The 24,449-nt window shown below is 48.6% G+C and overlaps 1 protein-coding gene across 1 annotated transcript in view; it reads left to right on the top strand.

The window, feature by feature from the left end:
* The window catches only part of COPB2 (COPI coat complex subunit beta 2), a 60,922-nt gene that overhangs the window by 23,980 nt on the left and 12,493 nt on the right, over positions 1 to 24,449 (top strand). Inside the window, exons 12-17 of the mRNA XM_063915638.1 lie at positions 1,616 to 1,722; positions 1,865 to 2,008; positions 18,480 to 18,610; positions 19,605 to 19,812; positions 19,935 to 20,045; positions 20,467 to 20,681. Coding sequence (XP_063771708.1) covers positions 1,616 to 1,722; positions 1,865 to 2,008; positions 18,480 to 18,610; positions 19,605 to 19,812; positions 19,935 to 20,045; positions 20,467 to 20,681 — 916 coding nt within the window. The remainder of the gene's footprint in view (positions 1 to 1,615; positions 1,723 to 1,864; positions 2,009 to 18,479; positions 18,611 to 19,604; positions 19,813 to 19,934; positions 20,046 to 20,466; positions 20,682 to 24,449) is intronic.

Here is a 24,449-nt window from a genome sequence, read left to right on the forward strand (position 1 = left end):
ATTGCCGCTACCAAAATCAGTGAAAGCCCATTCTACAAGGAAGGTGGGCTCTTCTTGGGCGGCTGCCCGAGGGGTCTCGGCATTACAGCTTTGCCGAGCTGCTACTTGGTCGGGTTCAAACACATTTGCAAAGTTCTACAAGTTTGATACCCTGGCTGAGGAGGACTTGGTGTTTGCCCATTCGGTGCTGCAGAGTCATCCGCACTCTCCCGCCCGTTTGGGAGCTTTGGTATAATCCCCATGGTCCTTACGGAGTCCCCAGCATCCACTAGGACGTTAGAGAAAATAAGAATTTACTTACCGGTAATTCTATTTCTCGTAGTTCGTAGTGGATGCTGGGCGCCCGTCCCAAGTGCGGACTTTCTGCAATACGTGTATATAGTTATTGCTTAATAAAGGGTTATGTTATGTTGGCATCCATTGGTTGATGCTCTGTTGGTTATTCATACTGTTAACTGGGTAAGTTTATCACAAGTTATACGGTGTGATTGGTGTGGCTGGTATGAGTCTTACCCGGGATTCCAAAATCCTTTCCTTGTAATGTCAGCTCTTCCGGGCACAGTTTCCTTAACTGAGGTCTGGAGGAGGGGCATAGAGGGAGGAGCCAGTGCACACCAGATAGTACTAAATCTTTCTTTAGAGTGCCCAGTCTCCTGCGGAGCCCGCTATTCCCCATGGTCCTTACGGAGTCCCCAGCATCCACTGCGGACTACGAGAAATAGAATTACCGGTAAGTAAATTCTTATTTTATTCTATTGCCACAGCTGATGGTCTTCCTACTGAGATGCCAACAGCTGCATGCACTATTCCGTGGCACCACTAAACATTGCATCCAGCCCTATGGAGGCGCAGATTCCCTGTCTGAACATGGCCACCGGTGTCAGTTCAACGGCGTCTTTAGACGCATTCGCTTGTTGTGACACTACCTTATCTGGCTAGGCTCCACCTGTTACCACCCAGAGACGCCCACCAAAATTATATGGGTCTGCGTGCAATTTTAATCTATTTCTTCGTGTAGTAACCATTGGGACACATGGACAGTGTGACTCAGACACCTGTGTAGACTGAAAACACCGGCCACTTGTCTGAGATCGTCACTACCTGCACCTCTGAATCAGGCACTTTGGCTTTTTTCAAGACAGCACTCGTTTTTGTTTTGGATCCCACATTGTGGGACTAACCAACATTCCTAGCCAGCATTGGAGAATTCACCATTTGTGTCTGCAGTGTAGGAAGTCTACCGTCTCTTAGGAGTGGTGACACTTGCCATTGAAACGCCACCGAGCACATTTCTAAATTGAAACATCTCCTGGGCTGAAAGCTGCAATACTCTCTTCTGTGGATTGCTGGACTTTCATTTAATGTAGCTCTGCTAGGGTCCCAGTTAAGTGGAACCCAATCTGACTAACATACAGTGGCTCACCATGGTGTACAGGATGTTTTTGATGATCGCACACTGTAGGGAATAGTTGAGCCGGTATGTTATACAAATCTATATGGCCGTAGTTTTACATGATAGTCCTGCAGTGCTGGAATGATGCTTTAGTGTTGCCATCTTACGTTTATGGCGGCTCCTTACAGTTTGATGATTTTGTGCATATTTTTGTCACCTAAGGTATCTATGGGGGTTTTCTGCTTGGTGTCCGGTCTGTTAACGGTTTGGCCTTCTATGACTGGGAGAACACGGAACTAATCCGGAGGATAGAAATTCAGCCTAAACACGTGAGTTGGCAAAATGTCAGCTGCAATATTGCAGTTTATGTAAATGGAGGCAGAGTACAGCAGCAGTGTAATATATGACCAGTCTTGTATAGAGAGTGAATGTGTAGTGTTCTTTGGTGTGACCGTTATTATTGTATGACAGATCTTCTGGTCTGACTCGGGAGAACTGGTCTGCATCGCTACAGAGGAATCTTTCTTCATACTCAAATACATGTCTGAGAAAGTAGCTACTGCCCAAGAAACACATGAAGGAGTCTCTGAGGACGGCATAGAGGTTGCTTTTGAGGTATGCAGCACTTAATGTTGTGTGACTTGCCACATTTGACTAAGCATATGGCTGTAAGGGGCTTATATAAATACAGTATGATGCAGTGTTGTATTCCTTTTGATAGAAAAGGTTTAGGTCATATAAATTACCTGGCATTTCTGAGAGATCCCAGCAGATATTAACACTTGAACTTGGCATTCTGCGTATGTATCGCTATTGGAAACCAATTTTTTTCGTACATCCTTAGGGGATACTGGGGAAGGTCCTTAGAACGATGGGGTATAGATGGGTCCAAAGAAGCTGGTGCACTTTAAACCAAACTTTAGTTAGTGTGTGCTGGCTCCTCCCCCCTATGCCCCCTCCCACAAGCCAGTTTAGAAAAAAGTGTCCTCAGAGCCGGTGAGTTTTTCTTTCAGGTTTATTGTTTTATTTTATTTTTTTTACGGCCAGACAGTGTGGCACCCTGCCTGTGCTGCACCATGGGAGCTCAGGGCAGGCGGTTTGAGACCACCTCTGCCACGGTTAATGTCCATTACCCCGGCTACAGGATTCGTTCTGAGGGTGCTGTACCGCAGTGCATAACGTAACCTGCGCACGGTCCCGGAGCCATGCCGCCACCCTGAGCAGCCTAAGTCATCAGAGGGATGAAGATTGGTGAGCGTGCCGGGGTACCCGGCGGTTTTGGCGGCATTTGGCATCCCCCGGCGCACGGCTTTGCAAACATGGTGCTGTTGCTCTGTGGGGTGGAGGCACTGATATAAGGCCACCAGATGTCCTTGGAGGGCAGAGGGGCCATTTTCCACATAATTCTGGATCAGTGCAGCAGAGGAGCAGGAACGCCAATACGGGGGCAGAGCTTCTCTACAGAGTGGGACCAGCAGCACAGGGCGCCCTTTTACAGCCCTGACAGCGGTGCGGTGCAGCACGCAGCTCCAGAGCCTCCAGGAGTCCTTCAGGCTACGATTCCGGTATAGAGGGGACATTAAGTGGGGAGTGCTTTCAGAAAACGGGTTCTTTTTAAGGGCTCCATTTTGTGTATATATTATTGCCCTGTGTTCTTTATATTACTATTAATAATAGGGCAGTGTGCTGGTTTCTTCCCCCAGTGGGCCTTCTCCTAACAGTTGGAAGGGATAAGGCTGTTTGTTTTTCCTAATTGAATACCTTGTATGAGTGTGGTATTTTATGATGGCAGGTAAAATATTAAAATGCATTTCCTGTACTCAGGAATTTACACCAGTGTTTGTGGGATTCTTGTATGTAATTTATGCAATGAATCCTCACAAAGCAGCAGCAAATCGCAAGAGACTGCTCCAGCTTGGCTTCTCACTTTTAAGGACGTTATGGCTGACATCTCTGCTGTATTAGCTACGGCTAAAAGGGAAATATTGGAGTTGCAGAGCCTGGTACGCAGATCTCCTGTTCATGTTGGAGGATGACCCTTGGCCGCTCCGAGAAGATCATCTTCAACATGGCCCCTTCGTCTATCCAGACTTACGGCGACTACATTTAACGGCATGGAAGTTGAAAGGGAAATCTTAGCGGAAAGGAATTCCTTATGTGGTTATTCCTACTATGATTCAGGCCAGGAAAGGCAGTTACGTCTCGTCATTATCATCGGATATGGAAGAGATACGTTTTGTGGTGTGAAGGACGAAATTGGTCTCCTGCTGAATTTAAACTTAGTCGTTTTTTGAGGTTCCTGCAGGCGGGAGTGATATGGGCCTGCGGTTGGGCTCTCTGAAGGTTCAGATTTCGGCTTTGTCGATCTTCTTTCAGAAAGAACTTGCGGTCCTTCCAGAGGTTCAGACCTTTCTGCGGGGTGTGTTGCACATCCAGCCACCGTTTGTTCCGCCTACGGCTCCGTGGGATCTGAATGTGGTCCTGGACTTCCTGCAATCTTCCTGGTTTGAGCCATTGCAGACTGTTGAGGAAAAGTTCTTGACGTGGAAGACAGCGGTGCTGCTGGCCTTAGCGTCGGCCAGGAGAGTTTCAGAATTGGGGGCCTTGTCATGCAAAAGTCCCTATCTGGTGTTTCACAAAGACACAGCGGAGCTACGCACGCGTCGGACGTTTCTGCCCAAGGTGGTCTCCGCCATCCATATTAATGACCCTATCGTGGTTCCAGTTCTGTCAAAGGATTCACCTACTCCAAAGTTGTTGGATGTTGTCTGAGCTTTGAAGATTTAAGTCAAGAGGACTGCTCTATTCCAGAAGACGGGCTCTCTCTCTCTCTCTCTCTCTCTCTCACTCACTCACTCACTCACTCACTCACTCACTCACTCACTCACACACACACACACACACACACACACACACACACACACACACACTGTTTGTCTTGTATGATGTGAACAATATTGGATGTCCTGCTTCAAAGCGGTCTATTGCTCGTTGGATTAAGCTAACTGTTCAGTAGGCTTACGCCCCGGCTTAATTACCTAGGCCTGAGTTTTTTACGGCCCATTCTAGAAGATCAGTGGGCTCCTCTTGGGCGGCTGCTCGGGAAGTCTCGGCATCAGTTATGCCGTGCCGCTACTTGGTCGGGATCGAACACTTTTGCAAAGCTCTACAGGTTTGACACCCTAGCACCAGAGGATACTCAATTTGGACGTTCGGTCCTGCAGGGGTCTCAGCACAATCCCACCCGTTCTGGGAGCCTTGAGGCGTCCCCGTCATTCTAAGGACCTTCCCCAGTATCCCCTAAGGATGTAAAAGAAAATAGGGTGTTAATTACCTACCGGTAAATCCTTTTCTCGCCGGGCGACCGCCTCTGTGCTTCGTGAAGGTTTTTTTTTTTTTCTGCATTACTGTTGGTTTCTGTATGAAACTTGTTTGAGTCAGCTTGCTGTCCTCATATTATGTTCAGTTCACTGTTCTGTATGGTGCGTGTTGGTAATGTTTGCACATTCCAATTTTTTTTTAACATCAATAAATTTTATTGAATTTTATAGTAAATGCAAAAAGAAAAAAAGGGGGGGGGGGGGGGGTACAGAAGAAAAGAAACAGGGTGGGGAGGGATGTACATGTCAATGAAATGCAACATACATACATTTGAGACAGTTAACATATCGCCAAGCAGGTATTCAGGTATCCTAGCCATATTAACAGATGAAAATGTGAAGGGCTAGTTCGATAGGGTTTTGCCTTTAGGGAGAAAGCAATTGATAACATTATACACATAACCGCCAGAACAAACCAAAGGGATAGTATCAGAGATGGAGCATCAAGAAGTAGAAGGCTCCTCATTCAGACTAAATTGTAAAGGGGATGTCTTCCCTGGGTGTGATATGAGAGCGGAACCTTCCCCCTCCGTGACGTATTCATGCCAATGGAACCATCGCATAATGGGAGAGGAAGCAGAGGAAGAATAAGGCACACATTCGGTTTCCATGATATAGTGGAAATGAACTTTATGAAACACTTTTAGAGTAGGAGGGACTACCGCTTGTTTCCAGGCTTGGGCCAAGGTTGCCCTTGCTGCTATACAAATGTGTCCCAATAAGTACCTTTGGGAGGCTGAGACCTCTAGGGGATACATATGTAGGAGAGCTAAAGTTGGGGATGGGCTTAAAGATAGACATAGCAGGCGTGGCCACGGCGGCAGAGGACTAGGCAGCAGGATCGAGGAGCTCCCTGGATAATTAATCCTGTAACAATCCTGGGGCCCCGATCCTGCTCTCCTCTGGACTAATCTCCTGCCTGGCGGTGCTGGGGAGGCGGTGGAGTGTGTGTGCGAGCGCTCCCGGCTCGCGTCGGCGGCCGCCCGGACTCCGGGCCTAGGCCGCAGCTCAGTCCCCGGCCTCGATTTTGAAGCTCCGCCGGGCGCGTGCGCGCGCGCACACGATCGAGCGCCCGAGGCGGACGCGGCGTCCAGCGGCACAGGAAAGGAGCGGCACCCCACTCCTGCACCCTCAGGGCCACATCCTGATACCCTGAAGGCTGGTGCAGAGAGGGAAGGAGGGGGAAATCCTTGTGCTGGGCGGCCATTTTACCTGCAGCTCCCTGAGGCACTGAACACAGCAAGGTGCAGTGTGGGTGAAGACTGCACTGGGCTGGAGGATTGATACTGTCCCAGCTGCCCTGCCTCCAACTGCTTATACTGCTGGAATACCACACACTGGACATATTTATTTATACCATTGGACCCCCCAGGTCCCCCTTCTCCCTTCTCCCTTCATTACAACATCTGGCTATCCCAGTGACTGGCGTGCTGCTGTTACTGCATTTACCATCCACTGTTATACTTTTGACACTGAATAACGGGACTCTCATTACTGCTGGACCCCCACAAGATGGTGAGGGGCGGCCAGAGTGCGGCCGCAGCTAAATTGGAGAAGTTTGCCCGACAGCCTACATCTCAGTCGACGCAGTCCTCTCCTAAGCCTTCCCCCCCTACCAGAATGGATCCACCGGCTGGGGCCGACTCGGGGGCGAATACGCAGCCGTCTGCACCCTCCATCCAGCAGGTCCTGGAGGCCATAGCGGCCAGTGAGCAACGCCTATCGGACAAGATGGAGAAGGTGCAGTGCGATTTATCACTGCTACGTCAGGACGTCCAACGAGTACGGGAGAGGGTGGGCGAAACTGAGACAAGGGTCTCCAACCTGGAAGACCTCAGCGGCCCTCTGCAACAATCGGTGTCTGCGGTTACACGGCAAGTCACAACGATACAAGCCAAACTCCTGGACATGGAGGGCAGACTCCGCAGAAACAACGTGAGGTTCGTAGGCCTCCCCGAAAAAGAAGGGGCACACCCCGAGGATTTCCTGGAATCCTGGTTAAAAGAGGCATACGGTGCTGAATCCTTTACATCTCAGTTTGCAGTGGAGCGGGCCCACCGCGTGCCCTTCCGGCCTTTACCACCAGGTGCCCCACCACGAACTTTTATAGCAAAATTCCTGCACTACAAGGACCGGGACTCCGTCCTGCGCCTGGGACGTGTGAAGGGTCCCCTGATACGGAATGGAATCCGGGTGTCGGCATTTCCGGACTTTGCAGCGGACGTCCAAAAAGACCGAGCACAGTTTCTCCCCATAAAGCGACGCCTTCGGGACCTGAATATATCCTATTCAATGCTGTTTCCCTCCAGGTTGCGAGTGGTGGCGGACGGGGAGACTAAATTCTTCAGCTCGCCCAGGGAAGCGGCTTCCTGGTTGGACAGATACGCTCCGGGGGCACGCCAGCTGGCTCCAGACTGACATCGGGTCGCCTTCCTTTATGGGCCTACAACTCGCAAGTATAAGTCCAGGGAGCTTCCTCTCGTTTAGCGGTTCTGGACTTTGCTGAGAAGTGTTATAAACGTATAAACGCATAAGGGTTTAAATATTGGGGTTGTTTGATCTGTACGCCTGGTACAGTGTTGCCGTAGGCTTTGGGTTCTCCAGGGCTAGAGTTCGGTTAGGGATTTAGGTATGCCACAGTTCGGGGAGGTATACGGGGAGGGGGGATGCAGGGGGGCTGCTGTTGGCCCCCCAGTAGTTTTTCTGTTTTATGTTTTGAATTTAAGAAGCCTACATATTAGTCATTCGGAGGGTGTGGTGGGGTTGCACTGTTTCCAGGGGTTTGGCTTGGGGTCCGGGGCCGGTGGACGGCGCGACTGCGCGAGTAAGGAGCCGGGGGGTTGGGTGGTAGATAGGAGTGTTGCGCCCCAGCTGATGACTTGGCGGACATGCCTCCCTTAAAAATCTTGTCGTGGAATGTCCGAGGCATTAACAACAAAGTAAAGCGATCCTTAGTGTTTAAGATGATCAAGAAATATTGCCCGGATATTATCTGTTTAACCGAAACCCATTTGGAGGGAAATAGGCTGTTGTCGCTCCGTAGGCCTTGGGTGGGCTGGGCATATCATTCCTCGCACTCCTCCTATTCCCGGGGGGTGTCGGTAATGATTAAGAGGACTGTGCAGTTTGAGATGATTAGGGTAAATACAGATCCACATGGTAGATACGTGTTCATAGAATGTAAATTGTTCTCACGTAATTTTTTCCTGTTGTCTGTGTATGTTCCCCCCCCGTTTTCATATGATGTCCTGCAAAAGGCCGCCTTATTTGTTGCCTCCTCCCCACGTACCCCTGTCATCTGCTTGGGGGACTTCAACGCTGTGTTGGATGCCTCCTTAGACAGATGGAGGGCTCCCCGGGATCAAGGGACGGGGGGCGGTTCAGCCTCATCGGGATCTAAATTCGCAGACTTTCTAGACGGTATGCAGTGGGTAGACGTCTGGAGAATTCGGAATCCTAGTCTTAGGCAATACTCCTGTTATTCGGGTACACATGGCTCTTTTTCTAGAATCGACCTGGCCCTGGTCTCGCCTGGGCTTTTGCCTGGCGTGACGGATGTCCGCTACGAGGCACGGGGGGTGTCAGATCACTCGCCCCTGGTGCTCTCAATAGATGGGGAATGTCAGAGGGGACAGTCATATTGGCGGCTACACCCTTCCTGGTTGGCCCAGCTGGGCGAATGCCCGGAGTTGGTGTCCACATGGGAGGGATTTTTTGCAGACAATGTGGGATCGGCCCCGGTTGTCTGGGACGCGTTCAAGGCGTATTTGCGAGGTACAATGATCGGCAAAATTGCAGCCTGCAAGGTGGCTAGAAGGGCGACGGAAAGACAGCTTGAGACTGAGTGTGGAGATCTGGAGATGCGTTACCTGACAGAGGGTACTCCTGAGCTGAAGGCCCGCTGGCTTGCGGCTCAGGAGGCCTGGCTGGCCCACCTTTCAGATATAAATGCACGTTCCCTTTTGTTTAGGGCTACTAACATATATATGCAGGCGGACAGACCAGGTAGCCTGATGGCCCACTTAGTGCACTACGATCGACCTGGGACCACGATAGCGCAAATGCTTGACCCAGGCGGCTTCACGGTGGATGCCACCCCCGACATCGCTCAGATGTTCCTCGGCTACTTCAGAGAAGTATACGACAGTAGATTGACATGCTCCACGGAGGAACTAGACTTGTACCTGACAAACATTCCCCTTTCTAAACTCTCCCATGAGGCCAGGGACGCATTGGACGCACCTCTGACCCTGGAAGAGGTGGTGTCGGCGGTGGAGGTGTCTCCTAGAGGTAAATCCCCGGGTAGTGACGGTATTCCCACGGAACTATATAAACAGTACATAGAGTTCTTTGGTCCCCAGCTGCTTGACACGTATGTTAAAATGACTGCCACTAACAGCCTTCCTCCCTCAATGTCCGAGGCGATCCTTATAATGCTTCCAAAGCCTGGTAAGGACCCCAAGTTGTTGGACTCCTACAGGCCGATCTCCCTCATCCCCACTGACGCCAAGATCCTGGCGAAAATTCTTGCGGTCCGACTCAACCTAGTAATTGAATCTATAATTCATCCGGATCAAACCGGCTTCATGCCTGGGAAATCCACATCCATTAACTTGCGCAGGCTATACACCATTTTGCAGGCCCCCCGCGACTTCCCCTCGGACGCGGCTGTAGTCTCATTGGATGCAGCCAAGGCATTCGACAGCGTTGAATGGCCTTACCTGTGGGGAGTCATGAGGAACATGGGCTTCGGCCCAAACTTTATTCAATGGATCAAACTACTATACCAGAATCCACGCGCCAGGGTCTTGGTGAACGGCTACATTTCCTCCTCCTTCCCTTTGACACGGGGCACCAGACAAGGATGCCCCCTCTCTCCTGCCCTGTTTGCCATAGCCATAGAGCCCCTCGCTTGCCTGATCAGATCGCACCCGGACATTGGGGGAATAGGTACCGGCCCCTGTACTGACAAGATAGCCCTTTATGCGGATGACTTGTTGTTATTCCTTCAAGACTACGCAGTAGAGATGCCCACTGTGCTGCGGGTCATCGAGACATTCGGTGGGTACTCGGGTCTCCGCATAAATTGGACTAAATCATTTATTATGCCCATTATAGGCCCCCTCCCTCAGGTTCCGAAAATATCCCTGCCACTGTGCTGGACAGTTCAGTTTAAGTACCTCGGAATTCTAATTACAAACGACCCATCAGACTTTGTGCCCTTAAACCTCGACCCCCTAGTACAAACAGTAGTGCGCAAATCTAGAGCCTGGGGTAAGCTACCACTGACAATGACGGGCAGGGTCGGCCTTATTAAAATGGTAGTCCTGCCTAAACTATTGTATGTGCTACTACAGTCCCCTGTATTCATTTTTCCAGCCTTCTTCAGGAAATTAAATAGCGTCCTGTCCTCCTTTGTATGGGCCAATAAAAGAGCTAGAATTAAATTAACCACCCTCACCAGACAAAAAGGGGACGGCGGTCTGGCCTTGCCCCACTTCCAACTATATTATTATGCTGCTCAGCTATCACATATCAGTATGTGGCTTCGGGAGGGGGGGGGGGGGGGGGGCTGGGCTGGGCCGGGCGTTCCTTCAATGCTATTACCCAGACCTTTCCCCGGCACAGGTCCTGGTGGGGGAAAACCCTTCCAGATTTCTACCTCCTATTGTCTTTCAGGCGATGAGAATATGGCTAGCATTGAAGGGCCTACTCGGGTATGAAGGCATGGACCCTGATACTCCCCTATGGCACTCCACAATGCTTAATGAACTGAGGTCCCTAGAGGGCGGGGAGGTATGGGCTCCGTACTCGATAGACTCACTGTCCCAATTATATAGTGACGGTTCATTGAAATCATTTCACCAATTAAAGGAGGAGTTTGGACTCCCGAACTCTTACTTCTACAGATATTTACAGCTCAGGCACGCCTTGCAGGCGCAATTTGGAGACTTCCCCCCGGCGCTCCTCCCATTTCCCATCAAAACATTTCTACAATCACTGGGTCGAGTCAAGGTGATTTCCTTCACCTACTCATACCTCCTTCAAACAATACATGCAGACCCGCTCTCGAATCTTCGGGCGAACTGGGAGTGTGACTTGGGTCCCATAGACGGGGAAGACTGGGAGGGCGCTCTGGGCAATCCGAGCCAGGTCACCAAATCGCTACGGTTTCAGCAGATACAGCTTTTCATTCTGCATAGATCATACATGACACCGAGCAGGCTGGCCAGATTCAGGTCTGATAATGTTGATGTTTGCCCCAAGTGCGGGGCTGCCGGAGGCACATTCTGGCACCTCATATGGGAATGCCCGTTGCTACAGGTGTTCTGGGCTGGGGTCAGGTCGATTCTGGAACACACGGGAACACAGAGGGGAATGCTGACTCCGAGATTTTGCATTCTGGGGGTGGGTGACTCGGATTCTGGGTCTAGATGGGAAAATACGTATGCCCGCAGCGTATGCGCACTTGCAAAAGTGTGTATCGCGCGGACATGGATGGCCCCCAGCCCTCCCACAATACCTGCTCTTAAAAGTTTGATCAATGATACCCTATTAAAAGAACGATATGTATATATGAAATATAATGCCCTTACCAGATACGAGAAGATTTGGTCTCCTTGGATCACTTCCACATACTCCTCCCTTGCCCTTCAAATGTAGCGGGCACTGCCCATTGCTGTGGAAGCGCTGTTTGGGCCCCGGGGCGTTGGGCCGAACCCTTTACCTCTCCTAACACAGTTGCTTAAATATTTAGCTGTCGCACCACACCATGCACACATCAGCTTGACTAGGCTTGAGTTTGTTTAGAGGGTTAGTTCGGGGGTAGTGGGGTTGTGGGCTATATACGGCTCACTAGACGGGGTAATTACACTTAAGGTGGGGGGAGAAAACTTAAAAAATGTTAAGTATGTGAATCATGACTTGGCTACAGACTACAAACAATATGTATATCGCGGGAAGACCGCACGGAAATGGTAATATGGGGAATATCATTCATGCATGTATAATACCATAAAGTTAATATGAATGACTGAATACTGTGATTATACACTATGACCAGTAACGTATTCTGAAATGTCTGTATCTCTAACTTTGTGGTGAATAAAAATTACTCTATTTAAAAAAAAGATAGACATAGCACTTTATCAGCGTAAATACTTCTGCCCAGAAAGTATGAAGAAGAGGACACGACCAGAAAATGTGATACAAATGTCCTATTTCTCCGCAATTTCTCCAACATAGTGGTGAGCAGGAGGGCCAAAATGTGTGCAGTCTGTCCGGGGTCAGGTATAACCTATTCAATAATTTAACATGCATTTCTGAATGGTTTAAGCAGCGTGACATGCGGAATGTTAATCGATATAATTGCTCCCATTGTGTCTCTGCTATGGAAATACTTAAGTCCCTCTCCCATCGCTTCTGAGCATTAGATTTTTGGTATGGGACCAATGAGATGAGTGTATTATACCAATAAGTTATATCTTTAGTTGATGTAGGCAATATCACGCGGGATAGGATCGACTGAGCTAGAGAGCTGGGGGGAGTTTGTACAGTGGGTAGACTCTTAAACCAGTGTCTGATTTGGAAGTAGTGGAATAGTTCAGTACTCGGGAGGGAGAATTTATCCTGCAATTGGGCAAATGAAATGAAGGCAGTTCCATCTAATAAGTCTCCAAGGGTATGAATATTACATGCATTCCACGTAGAGACATGTAAATTGGGAATCAATTTACTCACTGCTTTAAGTGAAAGGGCAGTGTAGGGGGTAGTATTGCCAGGGAGCTTACTCATCAAACTATCCCATATTCGTAAAGAGGAAGCTGTAGAGGGGAGAATGGGCAAGTCATTGGGACGTAGGGCTTTAGGAGTCCACAGCAAATCTGCTAATGGGTATTTTGTACTACCGTCATCCTCAATGTGGGCCCACAAGGATATGGGGTTGGAGGAGTTCCAAGATTTCAGTTGGGCAAGCACACACGCTTCCTGATACATATTTAGGTCGGGTAATGCGAGACCTCCCCTGTGTCGAGGTAGTATCATTCTAGCATGTGCCAATTTTGGGGGGTGCGATTTCCACAGATATTTTGTCAAGACAATTCTACATTTATCGAGATATGGTTTGGGGAAAGTATAAGGTATAGTGCGAAATAGATACATAAGTTTGGGTAATAGGGACATTTTAAAGGCAGCCAACCGACCCAGCCAGGATATTTCATACAAGAGCCACGAGGATGTCAGGGTCTGGAGAGTGAGTATCAGGGGAGGAAGATTTAAATCGAAAACAGTAGAGGAGGTAGGGGGAATATGTATCCCTAGGTATGTAAGTGAGTTAAGTTTCCAGTTGTATGGATATTGAGATCGGAGAGCAGCCGTGAGTGTATCGGGTAAGTGGACAGGTAAAGCGTCAGTTTTAGTTGTGTTCAGTTTGTAGTATGAGGCCTCACTGAAGCCGTGTAATATCGAATGTAGATGCGGGAGAGAAGAGGAGGGTCGAGATACAAAGAGAAGAACGTCGTCGGCAAAGAGACACAACTTATGGGAAAGTCCCCCATGGGTCAGGCCGGGGAATGCAGCATCCGCTCTGATTTTAGCCGCCAGGGGTTCAATGCCAAGAGCATATATCAAAGGTGAGAGGGGGCAACCTTGGCGGGTTCCATTAGTGATTGGGAAGGCGTCCGACAAGAATCCATTGCTTAATACCCTTGCTGACGGTAGAGTGTACAATGCTAAGATTGACACCAGAATCTGGGCTGAGAAGCCAAATTTAACTAAAACAGTACGCATGTACAGCCAATTTAACCTGTCGAACGCCTTCTCAGCATCCAACGAAAGTAACAAAAATCCCTCGGTGTCAGAGGCACTATCAATTAAATTGAAGACCCTGCGGGTGTTGTCAGAGGCCTGTCTTCCGGATACGAATCCGACCTGGTCAGGATGAATCAACAGCGGCAAATAAACACTAAGTCGGGATGCTATCATTTTAGCATAGAGCTTAACATCGCTATTAAGTAATGCAATTGGTCTGTAGTTATGACAGTGAGCAGGGTCTTTCCCAGGTTTGGGTATAGCTACCACCCGGGCCTCCAGCATTTCCTTAGGAAAGACACCAGTACTGGTTATATCATTAAACAGAGTAGTCAAGATGGGGGAGAGATGGTCTGTAAAGGAAGTATAGAAGTCGTTAATAAACCCATCGGGGCCAGGGGCCTTATCCTTTGGGAGGGATTTAATCGTGGCTTCGACCTCTAATGCAGTCCAAGGGGCGTTTAAGGCATCTAACTGATCAGGAGTCGAGGTGGGGAGGTTGACCGAAGAAAGGAATGCTTGTATAGAGTCAGGAGTAGGCTGGAATGTGAGAGGGTCAGAGTGTAAATTATACAATTTAGTGTAGTAGTCTGCGAATTGATTAGCGATATCTAGAGGGTTGGCAAGCTTAGAGCCTGCGGGGGAGAGAATAAATTTAATTCTGTTGCGAGCTCGTTGGGCCCGAAGTCTGCGAGCAAGCATTTTACCGGGTCTATTACCTACTAAGTAGAATTTCTGTCGTAATCTGTTCAGGGCTGCTTGGGTCCTAAAAACCAAAAGTTTTTGTAATTGGCTGCGAATGTCAGACAATTCCTTACGCAAAAGCCGGGTGGGTTGCTTTTTATTCTTATCTTCGGCTATTTTAAGTCTCTGTTCCAGGTCTAGTTGAAGTTGTTTAGCTTGCTTTTTAAGCGTAGCTCCAGCCTGGATAGCGGAACCACGGACAACCGCTTTTAACGCACACCAGTAATTTGGTAAAGAAGTGTCTGACGGGGAATTTGTGTCTGTATACAGGGACATGCAATCGGAGATAATTTTCTTGGCCAACGGGTCATGTAGTAGATGGGGAGATAATCGCCATGATCTGGGGGGGATGGGAGCAGACCTAATGTGCCACTTCCAATATATCGGAGCGTGGTCGGACCAGGTGATAGGAAGGATGTCGACCGTACCAGAATCCTGTAGGGTCCATTTATCGCATAGCACCAGGTCAATTCGGGAATATGAATTGTGAACCGGTGAAAAGAACGTGTAGTCTCTACCTGTGGGGTTGCGAATGCGCCAAATGTCATATAAGTCGAACTCCGCTAAGACATTGCGTAGCGCTAATGAGGGGCCAGAGCGGGTTTTAGATGTAGTTGAAGAGGGCTGGGACGATTTATCTAGTTTGGGGTCTAATACTAAGTTAAAGTCTCCTAGGAGGAGTAGGGAGCCGACCCTGACCTTTTGAATAAGCAAGCATAGCTTCCGAATAAAGGCCACCTGGTTCGAGTTAGGTGCATAAAGCGAAACTATAGTGACGTACTTACTGTCCAGAACACCCGTGAGGATCAAGTATCGGCCTGCCTTATCTGCAATTTGGGAGTGGAGAGTAAAATGAACATTATCTCTAAACAACAGAGCTACTCCATTTCTTTTAAAGGGGCCGTTAGCGAAATATCCTATAGGGAACCTGTGGTCTTTCAGTACAGGGGGATTGTGGGAGGAAAAGTGAGTTTCTTGTAGGGCGACTATATCAGCTTTATACTTATGGAAGGAGGATAAAGCTAGTCTCCGTTTGTTAGGGGAGTTTAAACCCTTCACATTCAATGAAAGAATACCAACCATAATTATTCAGTGAAAATACTATGCAAGTGACGGCATCCCATCCTGATGGGGGAGGGGAGGGGGGGATAGAAAAAACACGGAGAAGGGGCGATAGACTCAAAAACAGGGAGTCAAAGGGAAAGGAAAAGCAAACCGACCCAGTACATCGGGTCTGCATAGCTACTGCAGGGGAAAAATGAATGCAGTAGATAAACGGGGGGCAGGCGGACTCTACAGTACACCCAGAGTCAGTGGGAAAAAAAACAAATAGCTAATGTGTAGGGAGAATAAATATACATCTCCTTCTAGATGAAAGTGGCACATGGGAAATAAACATACATTAAAAAGACAAAGGACAAAGTCCAAAATGGTATGGCCTATCTTACTTACTAGCGGAGATTCCTCCGTCTGCTGTTATCGACGTATACTATAAAGATAGGCCATTAAACATATAAACAGGTAAGCTGGGGCGTAAACTGAACAACCACTTCTAAGTAGGGGAGTATGCACTATGATAACCAGCAAGGAGAAAATATAACTCGCCCAGAGGGATTCTATAACCATAATTGCAGCAATAACAGAAATATAATAAAATCAACATCTCTAACTAAGTATATAAAGGCATGTTAGATCGTTCACTAATTACGTAGTGCGCTCACTCAGTGGACCATTCCGAGCGAGGTGGGGGACGTCTCTCATGAGAGGATGGTAATTTCACAGAGATGTCCCAGTCCTCGAGCAGTTTCACTCCGGCTTCCAGCTCAGATATAATAAACGTAGAACGGTCATGAAAGACGATCAGCTTCACTGGAAAGCCCCACCTATATCGGATATCTTGGGCCCGGAGGGCGGAAGTGATCGGGGCTAGACTGCGTCTCTTAGAAAGGGTGAGTGCAGAAAAGTCCGGGAACAATTGCAATCCTCCTAGGGTATCAGAGTTCTCTGCAGCTCGAGTGGCTTGAAGAATACGTTCTTTAACGGTGAAAAAGTGTACCCGGAGTAGCGTATCTCTAGGTAAAGTGTTAGAGAGAAACCGAGGTTTAGGAAGGCGATGAATTCGGTCAATTAGTAGTTCCGCATCGGGTACTCCAGGTAGCAGTTTACGGAACAGTGTCATGGCATATTCCATCAGATCCGAGTTATCGACCGAATCGGGTATTCCACGTATTTTTATATTGTTCCGTCTGGAACGATCTTCCATATCTGTCATTTTATTTTTAAATGTGTCCAACTCGTTTTGTTGCTGGTCATGAGCTGTGATAAGATCGTTATGCGACGTGACTAGCTCTTTCAATTTGCGCTCTAGAGTGTCGGTTCTATCCCCGATGGCTGTCAGCTCAACTTTGACTTCACGTATAGCAGCTGTGAGGTCGTGAGTTAAGTCCGATTTGAAGGCCGTCAAGACCTGACAAAGGGTCTTCACAGTGAGGGGGGCATCAGAATTCGGGTCCACTCCCGACACTGAAAGCGAGCCAGTCAGGTCAGATGAATAGGGGCTTTTCGTGGAAGAGGCCAGCACTCCTCGAGGTGGCGGGGACGCCTGATGTTGTTTCCGGATCGGGAGAGACACCTGAGGAGGCAGTGTGGCTTTTGCTTTTTTAGGTGCCATAACGTAATAGGAGTAGAAATGAAGAAAAAATAAATGACCTAAGAGCAGTGCAGTAGACGGATCCCTCTAGGCTAGTACATTATAAAGTAGGCAGGGTGCTGGTTTTTCAACGTAGTCTCATGTTAAACGGTAAGACTCTGGGTGGAAGAGGCTCCCATCGGGGGTCACATTGCGACGGGCTGTAGGAGTGTAGAGACGAGGGTCACCCCAAACCCGTTAGTGATGGTAGGAAAGCGCCGGACAGAGCAGTCTCAGATTAGTATGAAAGGGCACGGTTATATGATAAAACGTACCTCTTTAGCGGCAGCCAGGAGTGTATTGTATGTCTTCAATAGGGTGAGGCCTCTTGCAGATGCACAACAGGCAGAGTTTGTAAGCTTGTAGGCTTTTTCAGAACTGCTATGCAGTGTTCCTGAGGTTTGCTGCTGCTGGCTGTATTAGCTGTTAGGTGCTTTCCAAGATGGCCGCCGCCATAGTCCCCAGCTGAAAGACTCTCCTTTCAATCCCTTTTCCCGGCTCAGGGGGGAAGTTTTCAGCCCTCTGCAGGTACCTGAGGGTCTGGGGAGGGTCTCCACTGGCCAGAGGGTATGTGGGGCGCCCGCAGGAGGTCCGCCGGGTCCCGCCGCGGCCGCGAACGGGTCCCGGAGCTCGTCGCTGGGATGCCTCCAAACTCAAGGCCCCGGCTTCTGGAAGTCGAGTAGGCCGCGGGCTCGTAACGGCGGAAATGGTCCGTCAGCTGCACGGGGCTCCTCTCCAGATAGCCCACCGCTGTCAGCAGCCCACAGGCTCACTGTAGGGGCTATTTAAAGATATAGTGAGCGGGTTTGGGGGTATTTAAGAGCACTTTGTTACAAGAGCTCCAGCCCAGAGTGTCTTTGCAGGCCAGCGTCCAAGCCACGCCCCTGCACATTCCAATTTTGGGATATGTTTGGTTAGGTTCTTACCTGTTTCCTTTGTTTATTCCTCCTCTCAAAGTATGTTCCGTCTCCTTCGGGCACAGTTTTTTCTTAACTGGCTTGTGGGAGGTTGCATAGGGGGAGGAGCCAGCACACACTAACTAAAGTTTGGTTTAAAGTGCACCGGCTCCTTTGGACCCATCTATAACCCATCGTTCTAAGGACTTTCCCCAGTATCCCCTAAGGACTACGAGAAAAGGATTTACCGGTAAGTAATTAAAATCCTATTATTTTATGTGAACAGTTATTATCCTTTTTGCTTTTTATCAGTCCAAGGCCATTAAATATAGACCTCCTGATCTCCCACCAATGACGGCAGGAAGCTGTGCCCAGACACCCTTACTGGGCATCCGAGTAGTTTATCTTACAGAGCATATATTTCCCTTTGTATAGAAAAGTGTTTTCTAAACGTGTACAGACTATTCTATATTTACAAATTACCGAATGTAAATTATGGTAAACCAAGTGAGAGGTAACTATTAAGTTGTAGCAAGTTTGTCACTGTGATTCCCTTTCTTGCCTCCCAGGTGCTTGGTGAAATTCAGGAGATAGTGAAGACTGGTCTGTGGGTTGGAGATTGTTTCATCTACACCAGCACAGTAAACAGACTGAACTATTATGTAGGGGGAGAGATTGTTACCATTGCACACTTGGACAGGTGAGTGATGTTTCAGCATCTATGATCACCCCTCGGTTTAGAGAGATGGTATAGATTGAGCAGACCTACGCATATTGAATTGAGCATCTGCTGTGTTTTTTTTTTTTTTTTTTTAGTGGGGGGTAGGGGTTGTATAAACTGCTACAGGGGAGGGGAAGGATCTGTGACCTATTGACTTGACAGCGGTCTCTTATGGGGGTTCCTGCAGTGTGGCGATTGCAGCGAGCCCGCAAGCGGCTCTTTTGCGCTCACCCCACTGCCTGCATGCCGACGGTCGGGATTTCGGCGCCGGGATCCCAAGTGCCGGCATAAAGTACTACACCCGCCCAAGGGTTACTGCACTGCGTCCTGTCATTTTTATATTTAAATAAGGACTTCACTGCATTAACGTAACAACATTTTATTATTTAGTATCAAAAAGTTGTGGCCGCAGGTTTTTAACCCACTTTCAGCAATTTTCCCCCAACTCGCAGTTAATTAAATCGGCCCCATAATGGCAGTCTCTTTATAGTCCCAAGTTGGCTAAAGATGACCACAGACCTAATTGTTTAATTGGTTAATTTCTCAGCTGTAGTCTAAACTGGCCCAGTATGGGTTCATATGTGGACCGCTGATATCAAATCTGATCTGATTTTTGTTAATCCTGCCTAGAACAGTTGTTGGCTCACGCTAGTGCAATATTTGTGTGCCTGGATTGAACCTCGGATTTCATCATTCAATGATACAGCCATACAACCCAGGACTTAACGTGGCCCAATTTTATGGGGCCCAGTCATGTAGCAGTTTGGCCTAAAGTAAGGATGAGATCATTGAAAGTTCATGCTCTTGAGCCTGTACAATCTAGCAGACCTTGCAGGCGATGAATGCACGTTTTCGTTTGCACGCTTCAGGTTTTCTGACCGTTAGGTCTGTACACAGGCTATGTTTTTTCTCCATTCACTTTAGCCATGCAGGTGGTGTCACTGTGTGAGCTCTGTTCTCACTCTTTCATCAGGACCATGTATTTGTTGGGCTATATTCCTAAAGATAATCGCCTGTATCTGGGAGACAAAGAGCTGAATATAGTCAGTTATTCTTTGCTGGTGTCTGTTCTGGAGTATCAGACAGCTGTTATGAGAAGAGATTTCAGCATGGCGGACAAAGTGCTTCCCACCATACCCAAAGAACAGCGAACCCGTGTAGCCCACTTTCTGGAGAAACAGGTGAGAGTGTTGTTTATTTATGCCATGATGGGCAGACTGTTCTCTAAGAAAGAAGTATGATATAAGGCTCCAACTTGTTCTTATAACTGTTGTTTTGTCTTTTACTCCTCTTCTCTCTGCAGGGCTTCAAACAACAGGCACTGGCTGTGTCTACAGATCCTGAGCATCGCTTTGAGCTGGCTCTCCAGCAGGGGGAGCTGAAGATTGCGCATCAGCTGGCAGTAGAGGCAGAGGTACAGTGTCACTGCTTTCATACAGCATGTCTGACTATGCAGTCTGTGACAATATTTTTACCCTTCGCTGATTGACGTCCACATTCCCTTCTTCACATCAATACTAGTCACCCATCCCTTCCCTGCTATAGTCCTTTTAATCTGCTGCTTTGTGGTCATTTCTTAATGGCAGCTGTGAAATATCTCTGATCTTTTTTCAGCCACTCAAGTAAATGTTAAAGTACATATGCATTGATTGTGCAAGATAGGAGGAGGATGTATTACAATACTTGAACAAAATCCAAATGCTGGTGGCAATAAGAGGAGTTTTTTTAAATAATTTCTTAGCTCTTAAAAGGGTAGGGAGTGGCGGCTTAACTGCTCAGTTCCTGTGTTCTTCAAAATAAATAAGAGATGGTTTTTCTTTTACTCAACCCTGTAGTCGGAACAGAAATGGAAGCAGCTGGCTGAGTTGGCCATCAGCAAATGCCAGTTTGGGCTTGCTCAAGAATGTCTGCACAATGCCCAAGACTATGGAGGTCTCCTGCTCTTAGCTACGTCTTCGGGAAACTCCACCATGGTGAACAAGCTGGCCGAAGGGGCTGAGAGAGATGGGAAGAACAATGTGGCTTTTCTGAGCTACTTTTTGCTTGGGAAGTAAGTGCAAGCATGGCATACCAGGACTTCTTATGGTAAACAACTGTACAGCGTATTGTTTTTTCTCTGACGTCCTAAGTGGATGCTGGGGACTCCGTCAGGACCATGGGGGATAGCGGCTCCGCAGGAGACAGGGCACAAAAGTAAAAGCTTTAGGATCAGGTGGTGTGCACTGGCTCCTCCCCCTATGACCCTCCTCCAAGCCTCAGTTAGGTTTTTGTGCCCGGCCGAGAAGGGTGCAATCTAGGTGGCTCTCCTAAAGAGCTGCTTAGAGTAAAAGTTTTATTAGGTTTTTTATTTTCAGTGAGTCCTGCTGGCAACAGGCTCACTGCAACGAGGGACTTAGGGGAGAAGAAGTGAACTCACCTGCGTGCAGGATGGATTGGCTTCTTAGGCTACTGGACACTAGCTCCAGAGGGACGATCACAGGTACAGCCTGGATGGGTCACCGGAGCCGCGCCGCCGACCCCCTTGCAGATGCTGAAGAGAGAAGAGGTCCAGAAATCGGCGGCTGAAGACTTCTCAGTCTTCATGAGGTAGCGCACAGCACTGCAGCTGTGCGCCATTGCTCTCAGCACACTTCACACCAACGGTCACTGAGGGTGCAGGGCGCTGGGGGGGGCGCCCTGGGCAGCAATGAAAATACCTATACTGGCTAAAAATACATCACATATAGCCTCTGGGGCTATATGGATGTATTTAACCCCTGCCAGGTTGTCAGAAAAACGGGAGAAGAAGCCCGCCGAAAAGGGGGCGGGGCCTATTCTCCTCAGCACACAGCGCCATTTTCCCTCACAGAACTGCTGGTGGGAAGGCTCCCAGGCTCTCCCCTGCACTGCACTACAGAAACAGGGTTAAAACAGAGAGGGGGGGCACTTATTTGGCGATATGATTATATATTAAGATGCTATAAGGGGAAAACACTTATATAAAGGTTGTCCCTGTATAATTATAGCGTTTTGGTGTGTGCTGGCAAACTCTCCCTCTGTCTCCCCAAAGGGCTAGTGGGGTCCTGTCCTCTATCAGAGCATTCCCTGTGTGTGTGCTGGGTGTCTGTACGTGTGTGTCGACATGTATGAGGACGATGTTGGTGAGGAGGCGGAGCAATTGCCTGTAATGGTGATGTCACTCTCTAGGGAGTCGACACCGGAATGGATGGCGTATTTAGGGAATTACGTGATAATGTCAACACGCTGCAAGGTCGGTTGACGACATGAGACGGCCGGCAAACAAATTAGTACCTGTCCAGGCGTCTCAAACACCGTCAGGGGCTTTAAAACGCCCATTTACCTCAGTCGGTCGACACAGACACGGACACTGACTCCAGTGTCGACGGTGAAGAAACAAACGTATTTTCCTTTAGGGCCACACGTTACATGTTAAGGGCAATGAAGGAGGTGTTACATATTTCTGATACTACAAGTACCACAAAAAAGGGTATTATGTGGGGAGTGAAAAAACTACCTGTAGTTTTTCCTGAATCAGATAAATTAAATGAAGTGTGTGATGATGCGTGGGTTTCCCCCGATAGAAAATTATTGGCGGTATACCCTTTCCCGCCAGAAGTTATGGCGCGTTGGGAAACATCCCTTAGGGTGGATAAGGCGCTCACACGCTTATCAAAACAAGTGGCGTTACCGTCTCCAGATACGGCCGCCCTCAAAGAGCCAACTGATAGGAGGCTGGAAAATATCCTAAACAGTATATACACACATACTGGTGTTATACTGCGACCAGCGATCACCTCAGCCTGGATGGGCAGCGCTGGGGTGGCTTGGTCGGATTCCCTGACTGAAAATATTGATACCCTTGACAGGGACAGTATTTTATTGACTATAGAGCATTTAAAGGATGCATTTCTATATATGCGAGATGCACAGAGGGATATTTGCACTCTGGCATCAAGAGTAAGTGCGATGTCCATATCTGCCAGAAGAAACAATTCACAAGCTGTATTCCCAGCAGGTGATAATCAAAGTACCCCTCCTACAACAAGGAAAGGGGTATTATTCCACACTATATTGTGGTACTGAAGCCAGATGGCTCGGTGAGACCTATTCTAAATCTGAAATATTTGAACACTTACATACAAAGGTTCAAATCAAGATGGAGTCACTCAGAGCAGTGATAGCGAACCAGGAAGAAGGGGACTATATGGTGTCCCTGGACATCAGGGATGCTTACCTCCATGTCCCAATTTGCCCTTCTCACCAAGGGTACCTCAGGTTCGTGGTACAGAACTGTCACTATCAGTTTCAGACGCTGCCGTTTGGATTGTCCACGGCACCCCGGGTCTTTACCAAGGTAATGGCCGAAATGATGATTCTTCTTCAAAGAAAATGGACGATCGCCTGATAAGGGCAAGGTCCAGAGAACAGTTGGAGGTCGGAGTAGCACTATCTCAAGTAGTTCTACGACAGCACGGGTGGATTCTAAATATTCCAAAATCGCAGCTGTTTCCGACGACACGTCTACTGTTCCTAGGGATGATTCTGGACACAGTCCAGAAAAGGGTGTTTCTCCCGGAGAAGAAAGCCAGGGAGTTATCCGAGCTAGTCAGGAACCTCCTAAAACCAGGAAAAGTGTCAGTGCATCATTGCACAAGGGTCCTGGGACAAATGGTGGCTTCTTACGAAGCGAATCCATTCGGCAGATTTCACGCAAGAACTTTTCAGTGGGATCTGCTGGAAAAATGGTCCGGATCGCATCTTCAGATGCATCAGCGGATAACCCTGTCTCCAAAGACAAGGGTGTTTCTTCTGCGGTGGCTGCAGAGTGCTCATCTACTAAAGGGCCGCAGATTCGGCATTCAGGACTGGGTCCTGGTAACCACGGATGCCAGCCTGAGAGGCTGGGGAGCAGTCACACAGGGAAAAAATTTCCAGGGAGTGTGATCAAGTCTGGAGACTTCTCTCCACATAAATATACTGGAGCTAAGGACAATTTACAATGCTCTAAGCTTAGCAAGACCTCTGCTTCAAGGTCATCCGGTATTGATCCAGTGGGACAACATCACGGCAGTCGCCCACGTAAACAGACAGGGCGGCACAAGAAGCAGGAGGGCAATGGCAGAAACTGCAAGGATTCTTCGCTGGGCGGAAAATCATGTGATAGCACTGTCAGCAGTGTTCATTCCGGGAGTGGACAACTGGGAAGCAAACTTCCTCAGCAGGCACGACCTCCACCCGGGAAAGTGGGGACTTCATCGGGAAGTCTTCCACATGATTGTGAACCGTTGGGAAAGACCAAAGGTGGACATGATGGCGTCCCGCCTGAACAAAAAACTGGACAGGTATTGCGCCAGGTCAAGAGACCCTCAGGCAATAGCTGTGGACGTTCTGGTAACACCGTGGGTGTACCAGTCGGTGTATGTGTTCCCTCCTCTGCTTCTCATACCCAAGGTACTGAGAATTATAAGACGTAGAGGAGTAAGAACTATACTCGTGGCTCCGGATTGGCCAAGAAGGACTTGGTACCCGGAACTTCAAGAAATGCTCACAGAGGACTCATGGCCTCTGCCGCTAAGAAGGGACTTGCTTCAGCAAGTACCATGTCTGTTTCCAAGACTTACCGCGGCTGCGTTTGACGGCATGGCGGTGGAACGCCGGATCCTAAGGGAAAAAGGCATTCCGGAAGAGGTCATTCCTACCCTGGTCAAAGCCAGGAAGGAGGTGACCGCACAACATTATCACCACATGTGGCGAAGATATGTTGCATGGTGTGAGGCCAGGAAGGCCCCCACGGAGGAATTTCAACTCGGTCGATTCC

This window comes from Pseudophryne corroboree, chromosome 4 (genome assembly GCF_028390025.1).
Source record: "Pseudophryne corroboree isolate aPseCor3 chromosome 4, aPseCor3.hap2, whole genome shotgun sequence".
NCBI classification, from domain to species: Eukaryota; Metazoa; Chordata; class Amphibia; order Anura; family Myobatrachidae; genus Pseudophryne; species Pseudophryne corroboree.